The 19136-nt window shown below is 41.0% G+C and overlaps 1 protein-coding gene and 1 long non-coding RNA gene across 2 annotated transcripts in view; one reads left to right on the top strand and one right to left on the bottom strand.

The window, feature by feature from the left end:
• The window catches only part of LOC309494997 (uncharacterized protein), a 730899-nt gene that overhangs the window by 449108 nt on the left and 262655 nt on the right, over positions 1-19136 (bottom strand). The window contains exons 19-20 of the mRNA XM_082164514.1: positions 10731-10901; positions 2101-2271 (exon numbers count right to left, since the gene is read on the bottom strand). Coding sequence (XP_082020640.1) covers positions 2101-2271; positions 10731-10901 — 342 coding nt within the window. The remainder of the gene's footprint in view (positions 1-2100; positions 2272-10730; positions 10902-19136) is intronic.
• LOC309495024 overlaps positions 1-19136 on the top strand; it is a 214082-nt gene that overhangs the window by 113652 nt on the left and 81294 nt on the right. The gene's annotated exons all lie outside the window — the stretch shown is intronic.

Raw genomic sequence — 19136 nt, 5'->3', positions numbered from 1 at the left:
TAACTATTGTTTTTATAAACTTAATTGAATTGAGGTAATCGGTTTCCTCAAATGAAATGAGTTAGCTTAACTTGTTGGGTTTTACAGTGCTTATTTGATTGGTGAGTGATGTAGATGATTGTGACAGAGCACTGAAAGAACAAGCAGAGAGAGAGAGAGAGAGAGAGAGAGAGAGAGAGAGAGAGAGAGAGAGAGAGAGAGAGAGAGAGAGAGAGAGAGAGAGAGAGAGAGAGAGAGAGAGAGAGAGAGAGAGAGAGAGAGAGAGAGAGAGAGAGAGCACTCTCACAGTCTTCAAACTGTCTTGCTCTCTCTCGCTCCCTCGTACATATTAATCAAAATCAATTGAGAATTGACACGATAGTAAGCATTCAGAGATTTTTTCCCTGAATTACAGCTGTGTGTGAATTGTGCTAAAAAAAACCTTATCCTCTCTGAAAGCGTTCCGCACATTCAGCTGAAATAAAAAACACTTTGAATAAACAACAACAACAACAACAAAAAAACTATCCAGTGATTAAATGTTTTCTATGTTGACACAAATATTGTGCGATGTCCTAAACTGCCGGGATAATCACACAACGTGTGTTGTGGTCCGCTAATGACACGTCCGATTCACAAACTAATGATTCCTTGAACTGATTCACCATTTAATGAATGGTTAAAACAACTGATCTGTCCAACACTGAACTCACGAGACTTATGAATCGGTGTATAACAAATCGGTAACACTTTACTATGGTTCCATTTATTAAACTCTAGTTAACTATATTAGTTAACATTAACTATTGATAAACTGCACTTCTACAGCATTTATTAATCTTTATTAATGTTAATTTCACCATTTACTAGTAGCCTACATTATTGAAATCAAAAGTTGTATTTGTTAACATTAGTTAGCCTAATGCAAATGCACTGAAGTAACATGAACAAACAATGAACAGCTGTATTTTTATTAACTAAGATTAACAAAGATGAATAAATACAGTAACAAATGTATTGCTCATTCATGTTAGTCAGCTTAATACATTAACTAATGTAAACAAAACAAACCAGTGGTAAAAATCACAGCTTTATAATAAAAAAATAATAAAAAAAGAGGGCAAGAAAGGATGACAGTGTCGGTCGGCCACCACTGAAGACCAATTTTGACCCCTTAGCAAACAAGCAATTGCGCCTTCTTTACATTTATTCATTTAGCTGACGCTTTTATCCAAAGCGACTTACAATTGCTATATATGTCAGAGGTCGCACGCCTCTGGAGCAACTAGGGGTTAAGTGTCTTGCTCAGGGACACATTGGTGTCTCACAGTGGATTCGAACCCGGGTCTCTCACACCAAAGGCATGTGTCTTATCCATTGCACCACCACCACAACCACAACCACAACCACCACAACCACCACACCCCCCTTCTTTAGAAAGTTAACTAGTCGCAAGTTTGCGGTAAAATGCAGTTGGGTTGTCGAGGTCAAGAGACTATAAGCTGTGAATCAAATAAACGTATTATTAACCCCCCAACCCCATCTGACATGGAACAACACCCCGCCCCGCCACCCGGCCACCACAAATTGCTTCCTAATCTGTGGGAAACACTGAAGACGACATTTAAATGCTTAGTTTTATGATCAAAGCTCTGTGATTTTAAAACGTATAATGTAATGCAATACAATGATGATTGAGAGATGAACTAATAAACCTTCCTCAAAAGCCTGATGATCATATTTGATACATTTGAACATGATTTATCACAAAAGATGTATGAATAATCAAGTAAACCTAAGTTGCTTCAGTCCAGAAAATGATCATCTTGAAATATTACTAACATTATAAAGGTTATTCTTATATTTACTTAAAAATCCGTAAAGATTTCACAGCAAAGTCACATGACCCACGAGCTGAAGGGACACGTTTTAAAATTATACTTGCCTTTTACTTGCTAAAAAAACTATAAACCATCAACCAGACAACAGAAGGCAAGTAGTAGATTGTGTGCAACAGGTTTTTGATCATGTTGATAATTTAGATCAAATATGATACAGTAGGAATTAAAGGGTTAAAATAACATTATTCTAGTCTCAGTTAAGATTAATGTATGATCTTACCCCAGTTTCTCCAGTTTACAGTGAGGATCCTTCAGTTCATCAGAGAGCAGCGTCAGACCTTTATCTCCTATTATATTATCAGACAGATCCAGTTCTCTGAGGTGTGAGTTTGATCTCAGAGCTGAAGCCAGAGCAGCACAACCTTCATCTGTGATCTCACAATCATACAACCTGTAGAACAACGACACACACTTTAATCTCTCAGTTCAGCAGGAACTACACAACCACAGAGAGACTGAGATATTAAATACTAAGGGCCAGATTTACTAAACAGGGCAAATTATCGTGAGAGCGCAATCCCATAAAAGCGCCGATGGGAGTGGAAAGTTCTGAGTTTGATCGACTGACGAAGCGGAAGTTAAAGAACAGAGACTCAGCCGGATCATTTCCATAAAGACCAACACAATCTACCAGTTAGCGTGACCTCCGTGAAGTTGGCACCCCATAAAACGAAATAATCTCCAAAACTATGCCATTTGTTTGTTCTGATTTGTGCGGAATTCACGTGTTCACACTTACAAATGATCAGAGAATAAATAGTTATGCGTATTTGGCGTGCTGTCCGGGGGGAGGGCTCCGAGCTCGGAAATTGGGCCCGAACCCAGAGTACTCCCCCCGTATCTCTTGGTTAGGAAGATAACCAGGTAAGTGTGAGGAGATGTCAAGGATAATGGGTGAGTCGACTGTGAGTATTTATAGGCCTTTAATCATGCTGATTGAGTGGACCTGTTGATTACTGATTGCTGACAGCTGGTTGGAATGACTTGATTGTTTGATCATTAGAACGTGTTCCTCCCGAACTTTGTTAATAAAACATCATTTCACGAGTTCACACTTACAAATGATCAGAGAATAAATAGTTATGCGTATTTGGCGTGCTGTCCGGGGGGAGGGCTCCGAGCTCGGAAATTGGGCCCGAACCCAGAGTACTCCCCAAAAAGCTAAGTGAGCAAAGGACAGCCGCCAGCTTAAAGAACCCCCCCGAAAAGAGCGCAGAGATTGGCGGGCTGGCATTTCAAGGAGAAGCCTGGATGTTTGGCAAGGAGCTCTCGCCACGTCCGGACGGGTAATTATGGATGTTCGGCAATAGTCACGGCATCGGAACAGGTAAACCTCGTCAGTCAGGAAAAGAGAAAACGTGAATGACCGGAAGGTTTTTTTTTTTTTTTTTTTTTTGTAACATCCGCTGGGAGATCAATACTCGCTGGATGGAAAAAGAGAAGACATGGATGCTCGACCGGGAAACCTCTCGTTGTGTCCGCTGGGAGCTCAATACTCGCTGGACGGAGAAGGAGGACACGAAGATGCTTGACCTCGGGAACTCTCTGAGTATCCGCTGGGAGATCAATACTCGCTGGACAGAGAAGGAGGAGACGAAGATGCTTAGCCTGGAAACTCTTGTTGTGTCCGCTGGGAGATCAATACTCGCTGGACGTAGAAAAAAGAAGACATAGATGCTCCACCGAGAAGGCTCTCATTGCGTCCGCTGGGAGATCAATACTCGCTGGACGGGGAAAGAGAAGACAGAGAAGATTATCTATATAATTTTTTTTTTTTTTTTTTTTTTTTTATCCGACAAGGGTTTGGTGGGCTTTTTTGATATGGAATCGGTTGGTCCTGATGTAGCTTTGATAAGCATCTGAGGACCATCTTCCGAGAGCTTGGATCTGCTGCTGGGAGAGGCCTTTTTGGGCTGCTGAGGTTGCTGCCCCGATGCGGAAGGAATGGCTGGAGAAATTCTCTGCTGGGATGCCTGAATGTTGGAGAACAGATTTGAGGTGCTTTTGGAACCAAAAGCGCGTCACGGGTTTGTTGGAGTCGTCTACGAATAGGGGTTCGAGATGGGATTTAGCATGAGAGTTTCTCAGTTGGAGGTATGCCAGTATAGTTTGGTATGGTTGAATTGGTGATGAAAGGTTGAAAATGTATATAAAATGACCTTTTTTGGTTTGGTCTGTTTTGCTTTGTTTAATCAGAAAAGAGATTGTTTCACTGTCAAGTACTGATAGGTCTGAGATGCTTGGGTGGACTTTTGGGTCAAATCTGGAAGTGATAGCCAGTTCCGAGCATCTGAGAAAACCAAAAAAGGCTAGAATAAACATGGCGTCGAGTGTGCGAGAGGTGTTAAGGGATTGATAGCCTGTGCGGAGGGTATGAATACATTTAGTAAGAATGTCTAACGTGATGGGATGTCTTGAGTCCGGACGGGTGGGCTGGGATCGTTGGATGCCTTTAATTAGGAGGGAGGTTTGAGAATTATTTATTTCCGTGGAGGGGGTGCCGTGTATCAATTTGTGAAAAAATTGGATGCCGCTCAGGTAGCCTTTGATGGACCCGACTTGGAGGCCCTTAATGCTGTTAAGGTAAGAGATGAAGGAGGTAATTGAAAGGAGAGAAAAATCAGGGAATGGTGTGTTGTAGGAAAGGTGGAAGGCTTTAAAACATCTCCATGCGGTCACGTAGGATTGGAGAGTCCTGGGAGAAACTGCTTGGAGAATGGTGTCGAGCGTTGTGTCGAGGAGGGATTTAAACGGGTGGGTTACGGAAATATTAATTCCGAATAATGAGGTACTGGAGTTGGGAATTTGTCCGCCTCTGGAGCCAGCGTCCTGAATTTCTGAAACATAAAGCGTGACAGAGAGTCAGCAATTTGGTTTTTTGACCCGGGGATATGTTTAGCGATTAAGATAAATTGATCGCACGCTGAAATCCAGATTAGACGTCTTAAAAGTGGCATCAACGCGGGTGAATGGGAACGGCCTTTATTAATGCACTGAACTGTAGCTTCGTTGTCACAATGCACTATGATACTGCTAGCAGTCCATTCTTTTCCCCACAGGAAGGCTGCTACTACGAGAGGGTAAAGCTCGAAGAATGCGGAGGACTGAAGCGTGTCCTGGATTTGAGGGGGCCATGTAGACGCGAACCAGCGTCCTTGGCAAAACCCCCCGAAGCCGACTGAGGGGGCTGCATCTGTGAATAGCTGGATGTCGATGGGGGATGATATTAGGTTCTTATAAAAAAAAGATAGGCCGTTCCACTGATTAAGGAATGTTATCCATAGCCTGAGTTCGTCGCGGCACGCTGCGGTTAGGGAAATAAGATCCTCTAGCGCGTGAACTGAAGACGCGAGAGAGAGGAGATGAGAAATGAAAGGGCGGCCTTGTGGAATGATGCGCATGGCGAAGTTTAAGTGGCCGAGAAGGGATAGGAGTTCGCGTTTGGAGCACTTTGACTGGTTTACAAGGGTAGATGAGATGAGGATTATTCTATCGATTTTTTCCTTGGGCAGGGATGCCTGGTATTTAACTGAATCTAAGTTAATGCCAAGGAACTCGATGGATGTGGCGGGACCCATGGTTTTCTCTTGGGCGATGGGGATTCCGAGCTCGGAGAAAACTCTTTGAACTGTGAGAATATGGGCGGCTGGAATGGCGCCGGGAGGCGAAATGATTAGAAAATCGTCTAGCAGGTGAATGAGGTGAGGAATTGCGTAATTGTTTGACAAGATCCAGCAAACAGCTTCGGATAGCATGTCGAAAATTTTGGGGCTGCTTTTGCATCCGAAAGTTAAGCGTACAGCGAAATAAAATTTCCCATGCCAGCGCACTCCGAATAAGTGCCATGAATCCGGGTGGATGGGCATCACTTTGAAAGCCGAGGTGATGTCAATTTTTGCGAGCCAAGCGCCCCGACCCACGATTTTTATCAGGTCGACTGCGTGATCCACGTCGTGGTATTTGAGAGAAAATTCGTCAAGTGGGATCAGGCTGTTAATGCTTGGGAACAGGGAATTATGCGGAGCTGACAGATCGACTATGAGACGTTTCTTACCTGAAAACTTTCTCGTAGCCACTCCAATGGGGCTAATGCGAAAAACTTTGAATGGAGGATCGTCAAAGGGACCAATCATAAAGCCTGAATCGACTTCTTTTTTAATCAGGTTGTCTACTACGTCGGGCTCGGCGAGAGCCGATTGGAGATTATGGCAGATGATGTTTTGGGAGAGCGGGCATACCACTCCAGGTTTAAAACCGTGTTGGAGGCCGGACAGCAGATATTCAGTGAAGTCGGAGTCCGGGTGGTGAGCTAGTTCGATAGAAAGGCGAGAAATATCCACGGGAGTCGATAAATAATTTTTTTATTTTTTATTGACCTCTTTAAACACAGGGCATACAGGACGGGCATGAGCACCGCCGCAGAAACTGCATATGTGCAAGTACCGACAACGCTGCCTGGTGCATTTTCCAATGTTAAAATTGTTGCAAGGCTGTTTGCTGTCCGTAGATGCTCTGGAGCTGAAATTGGCATCGTGGGGATTTGAGTTGATGGTTGCCGGTCTTGGAACGTAGCTGGTGGATTTAACTGGTGCAGTTTCCGGGCCGGGGGGAATGGAGGGGTTAACTTGTGGGCACGATATTGTGGAATGTGTTACTGACCTGCAGACCGCGCAAGAAATGTTCCTGCAGCCAAGGAATACTCTGCTGTGAAGGTCGGTGTCGAGTGCTCCCCAGTAAGGGCACTGGTTCCACTGTGAAACTCTAACAGCGCATTTTGCTGAGAAGAGCTTGTGATATGTGTAAAAGTGCCCTCCCCCATAAGACAACGCAAGCTCAGCTATGAGCGCTAAATAGTCGTTCAGTTCGCGCCGCCTATGAGGGAAGGCTGAACAAATGACTTCTGTGAAGTGGCTGAAAGCGATAGAAAATTCAGAAAAAGAAAGTAAACGTGATGTATGTGTGTTTTGATTTTTTAACGTGACTGAAAAATCCCCGCAGTCTAACTGGCGGTTAGAATCGGACACGGGAAGCAGAGAAAGTAAATTTGAAAGGTCTATGTCCGCACCTGCCAGGATCTGTGCTCGGATGTTGTGGGCCACTGGGGGAGGCTCCAGAGCAACGGCGTTTGATGGGACGGGCAATGGTGTAGCTGTGAAGAGAGAAAAATGTGATTTTGCATTTAAGAGAGAGCTGTAAGGGAGAGAAGCTGGGGCTGCGACTGACGGCGGAGGCAACCTCACGCTTAAGTCGGCCTGAGGGGCTTGAGGAGGGAAATTAAGAGAAACATGAGGGGGAAAAGGAGGATAAGAATGAGATGCGTGAGCCTGTGTTACAAGCGGAGGCAGCCTCGCGCTTGCTTGTGCTGCAGGCCACTGAAAAGGGGAGGGGTTAGTGGAAGTCACAGGAAGATGATGGAATGACTGGGCCTGCGCCGCTAGCGGAGGCAGCCTCACGCTAGCGTCTGCTACGGGAGCCGGAGGCCACTGCAGAGGAAATGAGCTGGAAACGGCAGGAGGAAAAAACTGGGAGACTGAGGGTGGGTCGGCGGGCCCAGCTGTGTATGGCGCTACGGCCGGAAGTGCCGCGCTGAAGTGCTGAGCTGAAGTGGGAGGCGAGTGAGGTCTTGCAGCGGTGGAATCTGGGGCGCGGCCCAGGCTCGCTGAAGGCCTGGCACCGCGGGCTGATGCACGCAGAAAACCGGATCTTGTACGAGAAGAAGGTGGCGGTGTCGGGCGAGGCGAATTCGGGGCCTCCCGAGTTTTGCCTAGCCTGCTGGCCGCCTTGGAAGCTGGGGTGGACTTAGGAGAGAGATTGGATGATTGCAAGGTAACGTACAAATTGTATAATTGTGCTTTGTTCATCCTACGTGAGGGCTGAATATCGGAATTCATCAGCGCTTGTCTTAGACTCAAAACTGTCCACTTTCCAATGGGCGGAATCGTTGGTATGGCCGAATGATAGGAGGATGCCGGGGAGAAAGCTGGAGTCCTCGCCGGTGGAGGTGAAGGCAGGCCTCGGCGTCTTGGCGTGCGGGGTGTTGCTTGCGCAGACCGGCGCCCGCGAGATGAAGCCTGGGGCACGGAGGCGGTATCAGGCGGAGACGAAGTGGTCCTGGGGCCAGCTGATGGCGGCGAAGGAACCGGAGCATGGTTGAGCTCGTCATTGGATGGTGAGAGTTGCATTTGAGACATCGTAGCAAACGGAGAACCAAATGCTGAAAACTGTCAAGGATAATGGGTGAGTCGACTGTGAGTATTTATAGGCCTTTAATCATGCTGATTGAGTGGACCTGTTGATTACTGATTGCTGACAGCTGGTTGGAATGACTTGATTGTTTGATCATTAGAACGTGTTCCTCCCGAACTTTGTTAATAAAACATCATAAAACAAATGTTTGTGCTGGTTTGGTGTTTGAGATATTGAACATTATTTTTTTGGTTGTGTGACGTCACTCTCCACCCCATGCTGTTCAAATCGCTCCAAACCGGTGCCAATCGTTTGTGCCGTTAAAACAAACACTGTATCTATTTTCCTTTCGCAGATATAGCAAATTTAACTCAGGACAGTGACGTCACTCTCCACCCCATTTCGTCTAAATCGCCCCAAACCGGTGTCGCTCGTTTGTGCCGTTGAAAGAACCATCATAAATGATTCGATTCTTTAGACATCACAAAATCTTTTTTGATTAGTGGCGTCACGCAAGCAAGCCAGGCTCTCCATCCATCTCGTCTACAAACCTGTCTGGGTCGTTTGTGCTCGCACAGGGCCGCTGATGTCATTGTTCTTTAGATATGGGAATGTTTTATTTTAGATTTGTGCTAGATATTGACATTTGGTCTTTATATAATCACCAATGCACTATATGTAATGTACTGTCACTACTCTGGCTGTAGGCTACGAGTGACTGATGCTTTAATTTTGTATTAAGATCAAATAAAATAACCAATTTTTAAAAAAATGTATTGTGTAGTTTCTTAAGTTTTCTAAATACTTTTAACAGCTTACAGACATTTAAAGTCTTTCTGCCCCATTAAAAAATATATCAGTCAGATTAAGATTTACTAAGAATCCTTTTGTGAACTAAATCAACTAATTCATTACAAAAGAGCTCGAAAAAACAACACATTCTCCAGTTATAAGAAAAGTAGCAATAACTGAACTTGGCCAGTACAGGATGGGTGACAATCTTTTCTGTGAATTAGTAAAATTTTAGTCTGTTGTTCACATTGTAAAGTTAATTATATGACTTCAGAGGATTAAATTGAACACCTTTGCCACTTGTATATTGCTTTCTGTCATTTCCTCTGTATAACATCAAGCTTTTTGCCATGAAATGTACATTGCTGTACATATCTTAACTAATAACTTGATGTATTTTATGGCATGGCATAAGAATGTCATAGGTCTACTTTTATTAATGTGACCAATGGACGATCATTTGGACATGAAACATTTACCGGATTGCCCAAGATTAATATTGTGTCTATCAATTTCTTATTTGTTAAAATGATCCTGTAAATTGTATTGACCTGCACATGATTTTAGTAATTTTTTTGTATTTTATCTCAGAGCACATGCTTACCTTTTTCACAGCCAGATGCCCAGTTTTGTTTTCCCACTATGCAGTGCTTAGGGTAAACAAATGTTTTTAAGGGGGCAGAAAGATTTTAAATGTCCGTAAGCTGTTAACACTATTCAGAAAACTTAAGACACTACACAATAAAAAAATAGTTAAAGTTAAAGCATCAGATACACAGGTCCTAGTGACAGTACATTACATATCATAGAGCATTGGTGATTATATAAAGACCAAATGTCAATATCTAGCACAAATCTAAAATAAAACATTCCCATATCTAAAGAACAATGACATCAGCGGCCCTGTGCGAGCACAAACGACCCAGACGGGTTTGTAGACGAGATGGATGGAGAAGCGCGGCTTGCTTGCGTGACGTCACTAATCAAAAAAGATTTTGGTTTTTGTGTTGATTTGTCTTTTTTTTTCGCTTTAATGTCTTGTCGATATATTTAGTGGTATTGTCTTTACTGTTTTGTGTGATTTTAATTGTTTTATTTTTTTGGGTTGTGTGTGTAATATGTGCTAAACTGTGGGGGAAAAAAAGAAGATTTTGTGATGTCTAAAGAATGTAATAATTTATGATGTTTCTTTCTACGGCACAAACCGGCACAAACGAACGACACAGTTTTTGTGTGATTTAAACGAAATGGGGTGGAGAGTGACGTCACAGCTCCCGAGTTAAATTAGTTATATCTGCGAAAGGAAAATAGATGCAGTGTTTGTATTAACGGCACAAATCAGCACAAACGAATGGCATAGTTTCGGAGATTATTTCGTTTTATGGGGTGCCAACTTCATGGAGGTGTTAGCGTCTGTTTTTTTTGGACAGTTAATAATGGCGCAAACACCAGCGGCCTGATGCAGAAACGTTGCATACACACAAAAAAGCATTGAAATGCACATATCAGGATTTATAAAAAATAAACTAGGCGTAAATATGTGCGCACCGTACAGACACTCTAGACCGTGCGTACACACTCTTTTACTAAAATATCAGTCGTCACTCTATATCTGCCTTAGTAAGATGATAAGATGATATTAGTCTTAGTAAGATGATATTTAAATGCTTAGTTTTATGATCAAAGCTCTGTAATTTTAAAACATATAATGTAACGCAATACAATGATGATTGAGAGATAAACTAATAAACCTTCCTCAAAAGCCTGATGATCATATAATTGATAATTTAGATCAAATATAATACAGTAGGAATTAAAGGGTTAAAATAACATTATTCTAGTCTCAGTGAAGATTAATGTATGATCTCTTACCCCAGTTTCTCCAGTTTACAGTGAGGATCCTTCAGTTCATCAGAGAGCAGCGTCAGACCTTTATCTCCTATTATATTATATGTCAGATCCAGTTCTCTGAGGTGTGAGTTTGATCTCAGAGCTGAAGTCAGAGCAGCACAACCTTCATCTGTGATCTTACACCTCCTCAACCTGTAGAACAACGACACACACTTTAATCTCTCAGTTCAGCAGGAACTACACAACCACAGAGAGACTGAGATATTAAATACTAAGGGCCAGATTTACTAAACAGGACAAAAAAATTTTTGTGAGAGCGCAATCCCATAAAAGCACCGATGGAAGTGGAAAGTTCTGAGTTTGATCGACTGACGAAGCGGAAGTTAAAGAACAGAGACTCAGCCGGATCATTTCCATAAAGACCAACACAATCTACCAGTTAGCGTCTGGTCTCAGACCTGCTGTTTTTGGGTGGATAAAACTTTGTGAATATTACATGTAATGCTATTTTTGTCTTCATTTATACATATTTTATATGTATGAATATATAGCCATAGATGGTCAATTCATATATTGCAATATATTGCAGAATATAAGCACTAGTTTGCCACATATGGAAATGTATTATGTAATATATCGCATTATATTTTGCAGTATTTTCCCATATATTTTTGTTCTGTAAGGGTGTTTACACTGCAAAAAAAAAAAAAAAAAAAAACCCCAGGACCAGAGTTGAGAACCACTGACGTAAAATGCATATAAATATCAGTCGTCACTCTATATCTGCCAATAACATGTCTTAGTAAGATGATATTTAAATGCTTAGTTTTATGATCAAAGCTCTGTAATTTTAAAATATATAATGTAATGCAATACAATGATGATTGAGATATGAACTAATAAACCTTCCTCAAAAGCCTGATGATCATATAATTGATCATTTAGATCAAATATGATACAGTAGGAATTAAAGGGTTAAAATAACATTATTCTAGTCTCAGTTAAGATTAATGTATGATCTTACCTCAGTTTCTCCAGTTTACAGTGAGGATCCTTCAGTCCATCAGAGAGCAGCGTCAGACCTTTATCTCCTATTATATTCCCAGTCAGATCCAGTTCTCTGAGGTGTGAGTTTGATCTCAGAGCTGAAGTCAGAGCAGCACAACCTTCATCTGTGATCTTACACCCCCTCAATCTGTAGAACAACGACACACACTTTAATCTCTCAGTTCAGCAGGAACTACACAACCACAGAGAGACTGAGATATTAAATACTAAATCTGTGTGGGTATAATGTTTTTATTACTTTTTGTTGACTTTTGCTGTATTGTGTGTAAATTACGATCTGAAAAAATATAAGGAGAATAATCCCTTTTGTAGATTTTTTTGTATAGTGATCCAAGTGTGACTTTTGTTTAAAAAAATCAGGCCAAATTAATACTACCATTGACAACAAAGAACAAAGAAACACACACACACACACACACACACACACACACACACACACACACACACACACACACACACACACACACACACACACAGTGATTGTCCTCAGACTTACTTTGCTGATCTGGAGGCTTCAACTACAGGCAAGAGCTTCTGAAGAACTTCATCCGGTGACGTGTGGTTTTGGTCTTGACTGGTGCTTATGTATTTCTCTAACTCAAACTCATCCAAACACTCTGAGGTTAATAGAGCAAAGACAACAGCTGACCACTGTGACGAGGACAATCTGGTGCTTGAAAGACCTCTAGATCTGAGACACTCCTGGATTTCATTTACGAGAGAATGATCACCCAGTTCATTTAAACAGTGGAACAGATTGATGGATTTCTCTGGTGAGGGATTCATTCTTATTTGTGTTTTAATGTGTTCAACCGTTTTCTTTTTACTGTACGAGATCTTTCTAACATGTGTCACAAGGCCTTTCAGGAGCTTCTGATTGGACTCCCGCGAGAGACCCAGAAGAAACCTCAGGAAAAGATCCAGATGTCCATTTCTACTCTGCAGAGCCTTGTCCACGGCTCTCTGATGCAGGTCAGATATTGTGTGACACGTGAACTCGTGTGCATGTTTTGAGCTGAGGGTTTCATTGAGCACATCCCTCTTGTACAGCAGGAATGAAAGCAGCACATAAAGAGCTGCTAGATGCTCCTGAATGCTCAGATGAACAAAGCAGAAGACTTTCCCCTGATACAAGCCCAACTCCTCTCTGAAGATCTGAGTGCACAATCCTGAGTAAACTGATGCCTCTGTCTCATCAATGCCACACTCTCTCAGGTCTTCCTCATAGAAGATCAGGTTGCCTTTCACAAGCTGCTGGAAGGCCAGTTTCCCCAGTTTGAGGATCATGTCTTCATCTTTCACTTTCTTCTTATAGTCCTTCTCATGTTTGATGTTGGTCTGAATGATCAGGAAGTGTGTGTACATTTGAGTGAGAGTCTTGGGTATTTTTCCTTTCCATGATTTCCTCAACATCTTCTCTAAAACAGTGGCTGAGATCCAGCAAAACACTGGGATGTAGCACATGATGAAGAGGCTCCTTGATGACTTCAGGTGTGTGATGATTTTATTGGCCAGACTCTGATCACTGATTCTCTTCCAGAAGTATTCCTCCTTCTGTGGATCATTGAATCCTCGTACCTCAGTCACTCGATGGACACACTCAGAGGGAACGAGATCGGCTGCTGCTGGTCTGGAGGTGATCCAGATGAGAGCAGAGGGAAGCAGATTCCCCGCAATGAGGTTCGTCAGCAGCACGTCCACTGAGGCTGATTCAGATATATCACACAGTTTCACATTAAAATCCAGAGACAGACGACACTCGTCCAGACCATCAAAAACAAAGACCACTTTATATTCATCACTGAATGGTTTCATTTCTTTTGTCTCAGGGAAAAAGACATGCAGAAGCTCTGAAAGACTGAGTGTTTTGTCCTTCATTAGGTTGAGCTCTCTGAAAGCAAGTGGAAACATGAGCTGGATCTCCTGATTCTCTGTCCCTTCAGCCCAGTCCAGGATGAACTTCTGCACAGAGACTGTTTTTCCAATGCCAGCGACTCCCTTTGTCAGCACAGTTCTGATGGGTTTGTCTTGTCCAGGTAAAGGTCTAAAGATGTCTGTGCATTTGATTGGTGTGTCCTCTGTTGCTCTCCTGGATTGAGACTCAATCTGTCTCACCTCATGCTCATTATTGATCTCTCCACAATCACTCTCTGTGATGTAGAGATCAGTGTAGATCTCATTCAGCAGTGTTGGGTTTCCCTGCTTTGCTGTTCCCTCATAAAGACACTCAAACTTCTTCCTCAAATTTGATCTGAATGTATTGAGTGTTTCAGCATGTTGAGGGCAACTACTGTAAGATAAAGAAAAATAATATACACACATTGTACCAAGATATTTTATTGTGTCAGGATCCATGACTGTAAGTCTCTTTGAATAAAGGTTTCTGGCAAATGAATAAATGTAAATGTTTATTACAGCACTTACCTAAACCCAGGATCAGTGAGTCCACTAAACTTCAGTGTAGGATCCATTGACTGGTCACTCTTCATGGACACACAGCTGGGGTCTGAAGGGTCCGGTCTGAGCAGTGAAGAAACACAAATGAATATAATTCACACACTCTCATATTAATCACTTTTGTAAGGGTTGATTGTTCTTGGTGACTGAATAATTTAATTAAAACACATTATGCTATTGGAGACATAACAGCGAGTGCAACTGTTATAGTGGTCATTTTCACATATCAGACTTAATCAAGATTTTCATTCTGAAATGCATTGAATACAGCAGTGGTTTCCAAACTGGGGGGCGTCCAGAGTAATAAAAGGGAGAGGACGCAGCAAGACTATTTTAGAAATATAGCTGTGAGCAGTAATTATCGGGGTTCAAGCTGTTTAAGGCCTTTAAGCACATGCGTAAAAAGATGTGCTTTATTTAGCAAGCTGTTACCATCTCAATCATAGATGACCATTACAGTCAATACAGGAAATTTACCATAGGAAATTTATGGATTTAAAGTTTTTTTTAACAGTGAACAGAAATTCATTGGCCAATGGCGGACATGTTTTTGAGATCCGTCAATGCATGCATAGATGTTATGACTGGATGGGGGTGACTGGATGGGGCGTGTCTGGCGACACGACAAAGTTGAGAAATGTTTAACTTTATGCAAATGAAGAGCGACTTTCGCGAGCGACAACCAATAGGAGTGGAGCCGGGAGCGCGCGTCATCATCCTTCTCCGCTCAGCCCCTCGCCCCATCGACAGAAAGATGGAGGAGTATTTTTTACAATCTAAAATACTACTGTTATTGTGTCATGAAATGTAGTTATATGAGTTTTTCAGTCGAGAATGTAGTTGTTTAAAGCTCAAATATGTGGTTTGTTTATACAGATAGCACCTATTTTCAATTTTGATCTGATATTTTCGGAGTTGTGAGACCCAGGTACTTGTTCATTTAACTTACATGCTTTACGAGTCTAAATATTTAATATTTTCTCTCCAGAATGTTTGTTTTTAGCGGCAAGAAAACTGATTTGCTGTCATTGGATGTTATTCATAAACATTACAAGGCAACCAGTAGTGGGAACGCCCACTAGCGACCTCATCGCCAGCCACCGGCGACATGCAGCGACAAAGTCGCTTGTAGTGTGAACGCAGCTTAACACCGGTCGATATGTCCCCACCACTTATTTGAAACATCTTGCTGCATGGATGTACCCAATGCAAATATTGTACATAATAAAAAAAAATATCCAGTTGATTTTCGTTTGTGTTGAATAAAAGTGCTCTAAGCCAGTGGCGTGCAGAGACTTCCTCAGGGGGAGGGGCGGATGTACCCTAAATGTTTTTTTGTTTTTTTACATTTATTTATTAGATAAATCACCCGTATTTAAAGCAGTAACCGTCTGTCTGTTGTGGTTTTAAATATTTTAATGACTTCCTCACAATTAATTGGAATATCTCGCTCGATGGAGAGCAGCAGTAGGTCAGAGAGCCTCTCTTCATTACCAATGGAAAAGACGTTGATACAATTAGAATGCATAACAAACAAAAATAGGGAAATGATGATAATATTACTAAATATTATTTACTTTACCAAACAAAACAGTGAGTATCAAGAGGGTAATGATGAGGAATTCATGTTTAGTTATGTAGACGTTATACATTTTATGCATGTATTCATGAAAGTGTTAGCTATCAAATCAGGAACACTTTACAATTTTAAGTTTCATTAGTTCAATTTGTTAACATGAACTAATAATGAACTGCACTTCTACAGCATTTATTAATCTTAGTTAATATTAATTTCAGCATTTACTTAAACATGATTAAAAACAAAAGTTGTATTTGTTAACAGTAGTTAATGCAATGACTGTGACAACATGAACTAACAATTAACAGTTGTATTATTAATAGGCCTACAGTAGCCTAACAAATGTTTTGCTCAAGGTTAGTTCATGTTAGTTAATATGAATAATAAACAAATGAACCATATTGTAAAGTGTTACTATGAAATAAATGATATAAATTCCTTACAATTTAGAGTTGGACATGGACTTAAAATTTCCTTTCACTAGATGTATTTCCCCAAGCTAATAACACTTGCTATGGTCTTGGATAAAAACGAATGACATTGTCAGACTCAGAATGCGGCTGACATCAAGTTATACTTTTATTATAGTTAAGCATAACTCGTATGCTGACGCAACTTTTACAGTAGCATGGTAGGATAAATGTTTTTTTTAGTTTTTTTTTATTAGTATTAGCTTATATTCTTTTCCGTATTAGCTTAATGTTACCTGCTGCTTGTGTAGTTTGAAGACTCGCGGCGAACTGCTGCGTATTTAGCGCTGCAAAGGAAACTCCGCCTACCACTTCACCTCCGCCAAATGCTTCCACCAAAAAAACTTTTTATATAATTTTTTTTGTATTATTATTGTTAGTGGCAATGGTGTATAAGTGTATTGTTATTTATTATAATATTTATAATTATTATTATTATTATTTACATTTATCAGAGAGGGGCGCAATCACTGATCTATATAATGATCGGTGGGTGCAATACATTTTGAGACAAAAGGGGCAGGGGCTTGAGCGCCCGTCTCTCCCTCGCGCTCGTCATGCAGCATCACTTGGACCTGAATCAGTATACAGCGCACCTTATGACCCATGGAGTTAACTTGAACTGCGTTTCTGTCAGTTCGTGACTACAGCTCGTCAATATACAACGTTTTTTGATTGATCCATTATACAATCCACCTTCATTTAGCAGGTGCACTTGCGCAAAAACATTTTTCAAGTTCAACATTTTTGTTGTTGTTGTGGATGCTGCTGATAAAACAGCTTCGCGAGACTACAAAGAGACATGCATTTGTTTGTGTGTGTGTGTTTCTTTTGTAAAAGTTTCCCCGGATATACTTCCCTATTTAAATGCACAGTTTTCCTTACAAATTATATTATCAGCATTACAATTTGAGTAAATGTAGCCGTGTAAAATGTAAGGGATGATGCCACCCTTCTAGAACAATGTGCATTTACGTTTAAATTGTAACATATTCAATGGCATGGAATTACAGTGTAATTAGTGTTAGCTCACAGTCTTAGCCTTTTTCAGTTTATTAGGGTGAGGTAAACTGTTAATAGTAGAGATTCTCATTTCTTTATCAGAACACAAAACTGGTACTGTTTTGGAGAGAAATTGGGCATTTTTTAATCTCTCTATTTAACCCATCTCATGGTGTGTGATGCTGAACTATCGTGTGAGTTTCTAAAGGTTTTTGAATTCTTTGCACAGTTATGAACATTGATATTTTATGTGCAACAATAGCATGCACAGGCTCAGTGCATTTTACAAATTTGGATGATATTCTTCAATATTTCTGACAAAGATAATGGGAATTACAGTATGTGAAATGTTTTTTTACTTTATTAATTGTAGTGCACAGTGTTTATTATCAGGGGGTAGAATCCGCAGCTCAGTACTCACTCACTACTCATGAGTACTTTTACTTGAATATGTTTTTTCAGCACTCTTTCCGCCACTGCCTCTGACACACTTAACCAAAATTCTAACACCAGGCCACTAGGGAATACAAATGTTGATAGCAGATCTATGTATTTATTTACTGATGTGAAGAATCTCGAGACTAACAATATATTGTATTATAATAGACATAAGAATGAAACTATCACATTAAACATGAGTTCTATGTTGATACATTAAACTCAATGTACAATTGAAAATGATTTCTGGACATCGTAATGTTGAAATACATTTCTTATATAGCATTGTATTAGCAATTGCACTGAAACGCATTACATACAGACACTTTAGTCCCTTTACAGCAGTGATCTCAAACTCAAATTGGCTGGGGGCCACTGGTGTGAACGAAAGCTCATAGGAGGGCCATTTTAACATTAAAGCACAACAAGAAAGCGCAATATTTTTCAGGAAATGTACTTCACTTGCTGAAATATTAGCTCTCATTTACTTCAGATTATGTAACTAACATATTTGTGTCATACTTAACAAAAAAATGTAAACATCAGTATATTAAACCTATATTTAACAATATATAATATAATTTTAACAGTTAGTGCAACCTTTTTTCCCTTACTTTACTTTAACTTAAATAACTTGTCAAAACATTGAACTGAACTAACAACATTGCAGTGAACTCATGCAATCCCTATTTGCACACTATTCTATTTCTTGCCAGACACCTGGCAGCGCTTCTGCTCACACAACTGAGCCACGTTTGCCCTGATGGAGGTCACAGTTGAAACCCTGAGTACAGCTTCAAGATGGGCATCACTAAGCCTGGACCTGTACTTGCATTTATTGAAGTTCATAGTTGAGAACAATTTCTCACACAGATATGTGCTTCCAAAAAGGCACATTACCCGACTGAACACTTTGGACAGCTCTGGGTAGCATGGAGGTAACTCTCTCAAAAACTGTCCAGTCTTGTCTGCTTTTCCCTGTGCCTCTCTGAATTTAGTTTTTAGCTCACTGTTGCACTGCAAGTCAATAAGCTCCATTTGCAACACACTTGGGACACTCTCCACGTCAGCTGAGAAGGGATCTGCGAACAGCTGGAAAGTGTCACGGTGTGACTTGAAGTCAGCAAAACGCTGATCAAATTCCTCCAGTAGGTTGTCAATAGCAGAAGCATATTCATCACCACTGAATGCTGTGCCCTCCTCCACAAGAGATCTGCATGTAGTGAAATGACTGAGGTTCTTTGCAGAAAGCTGAGTTTTCCACAATCTCAACTTTGTGGAGAAAGCTTTCACACTTTCATATGCTGCTGTGATGAGCTGACCAGGACCCTGGAGCTTCAAGTTAAGGATGTTCAGCTCCTGTGTTATGTCCACTAAGAATGCAAGGTCCATGACCCATTTAGGATCATCAAA

This window comes from Leuciscus leuciscus (genome assembly GCF_965113295.1).
Source record: "Leuciscus leuciscus genome assembly, chromosome: 3".
NCBI classification, from domain to species: domain Eukaryota; kingdom Metazoa; phylum Chordata; class Actinopteri; order Cypriniformes; family Leuciscidae; genus Leuciscus; species Leuciscus leuciscus.
Note: the sequence above shows the minus strand (reverse complement) of the source record. Positions and strands in the feature narration are given on the sequence as shown.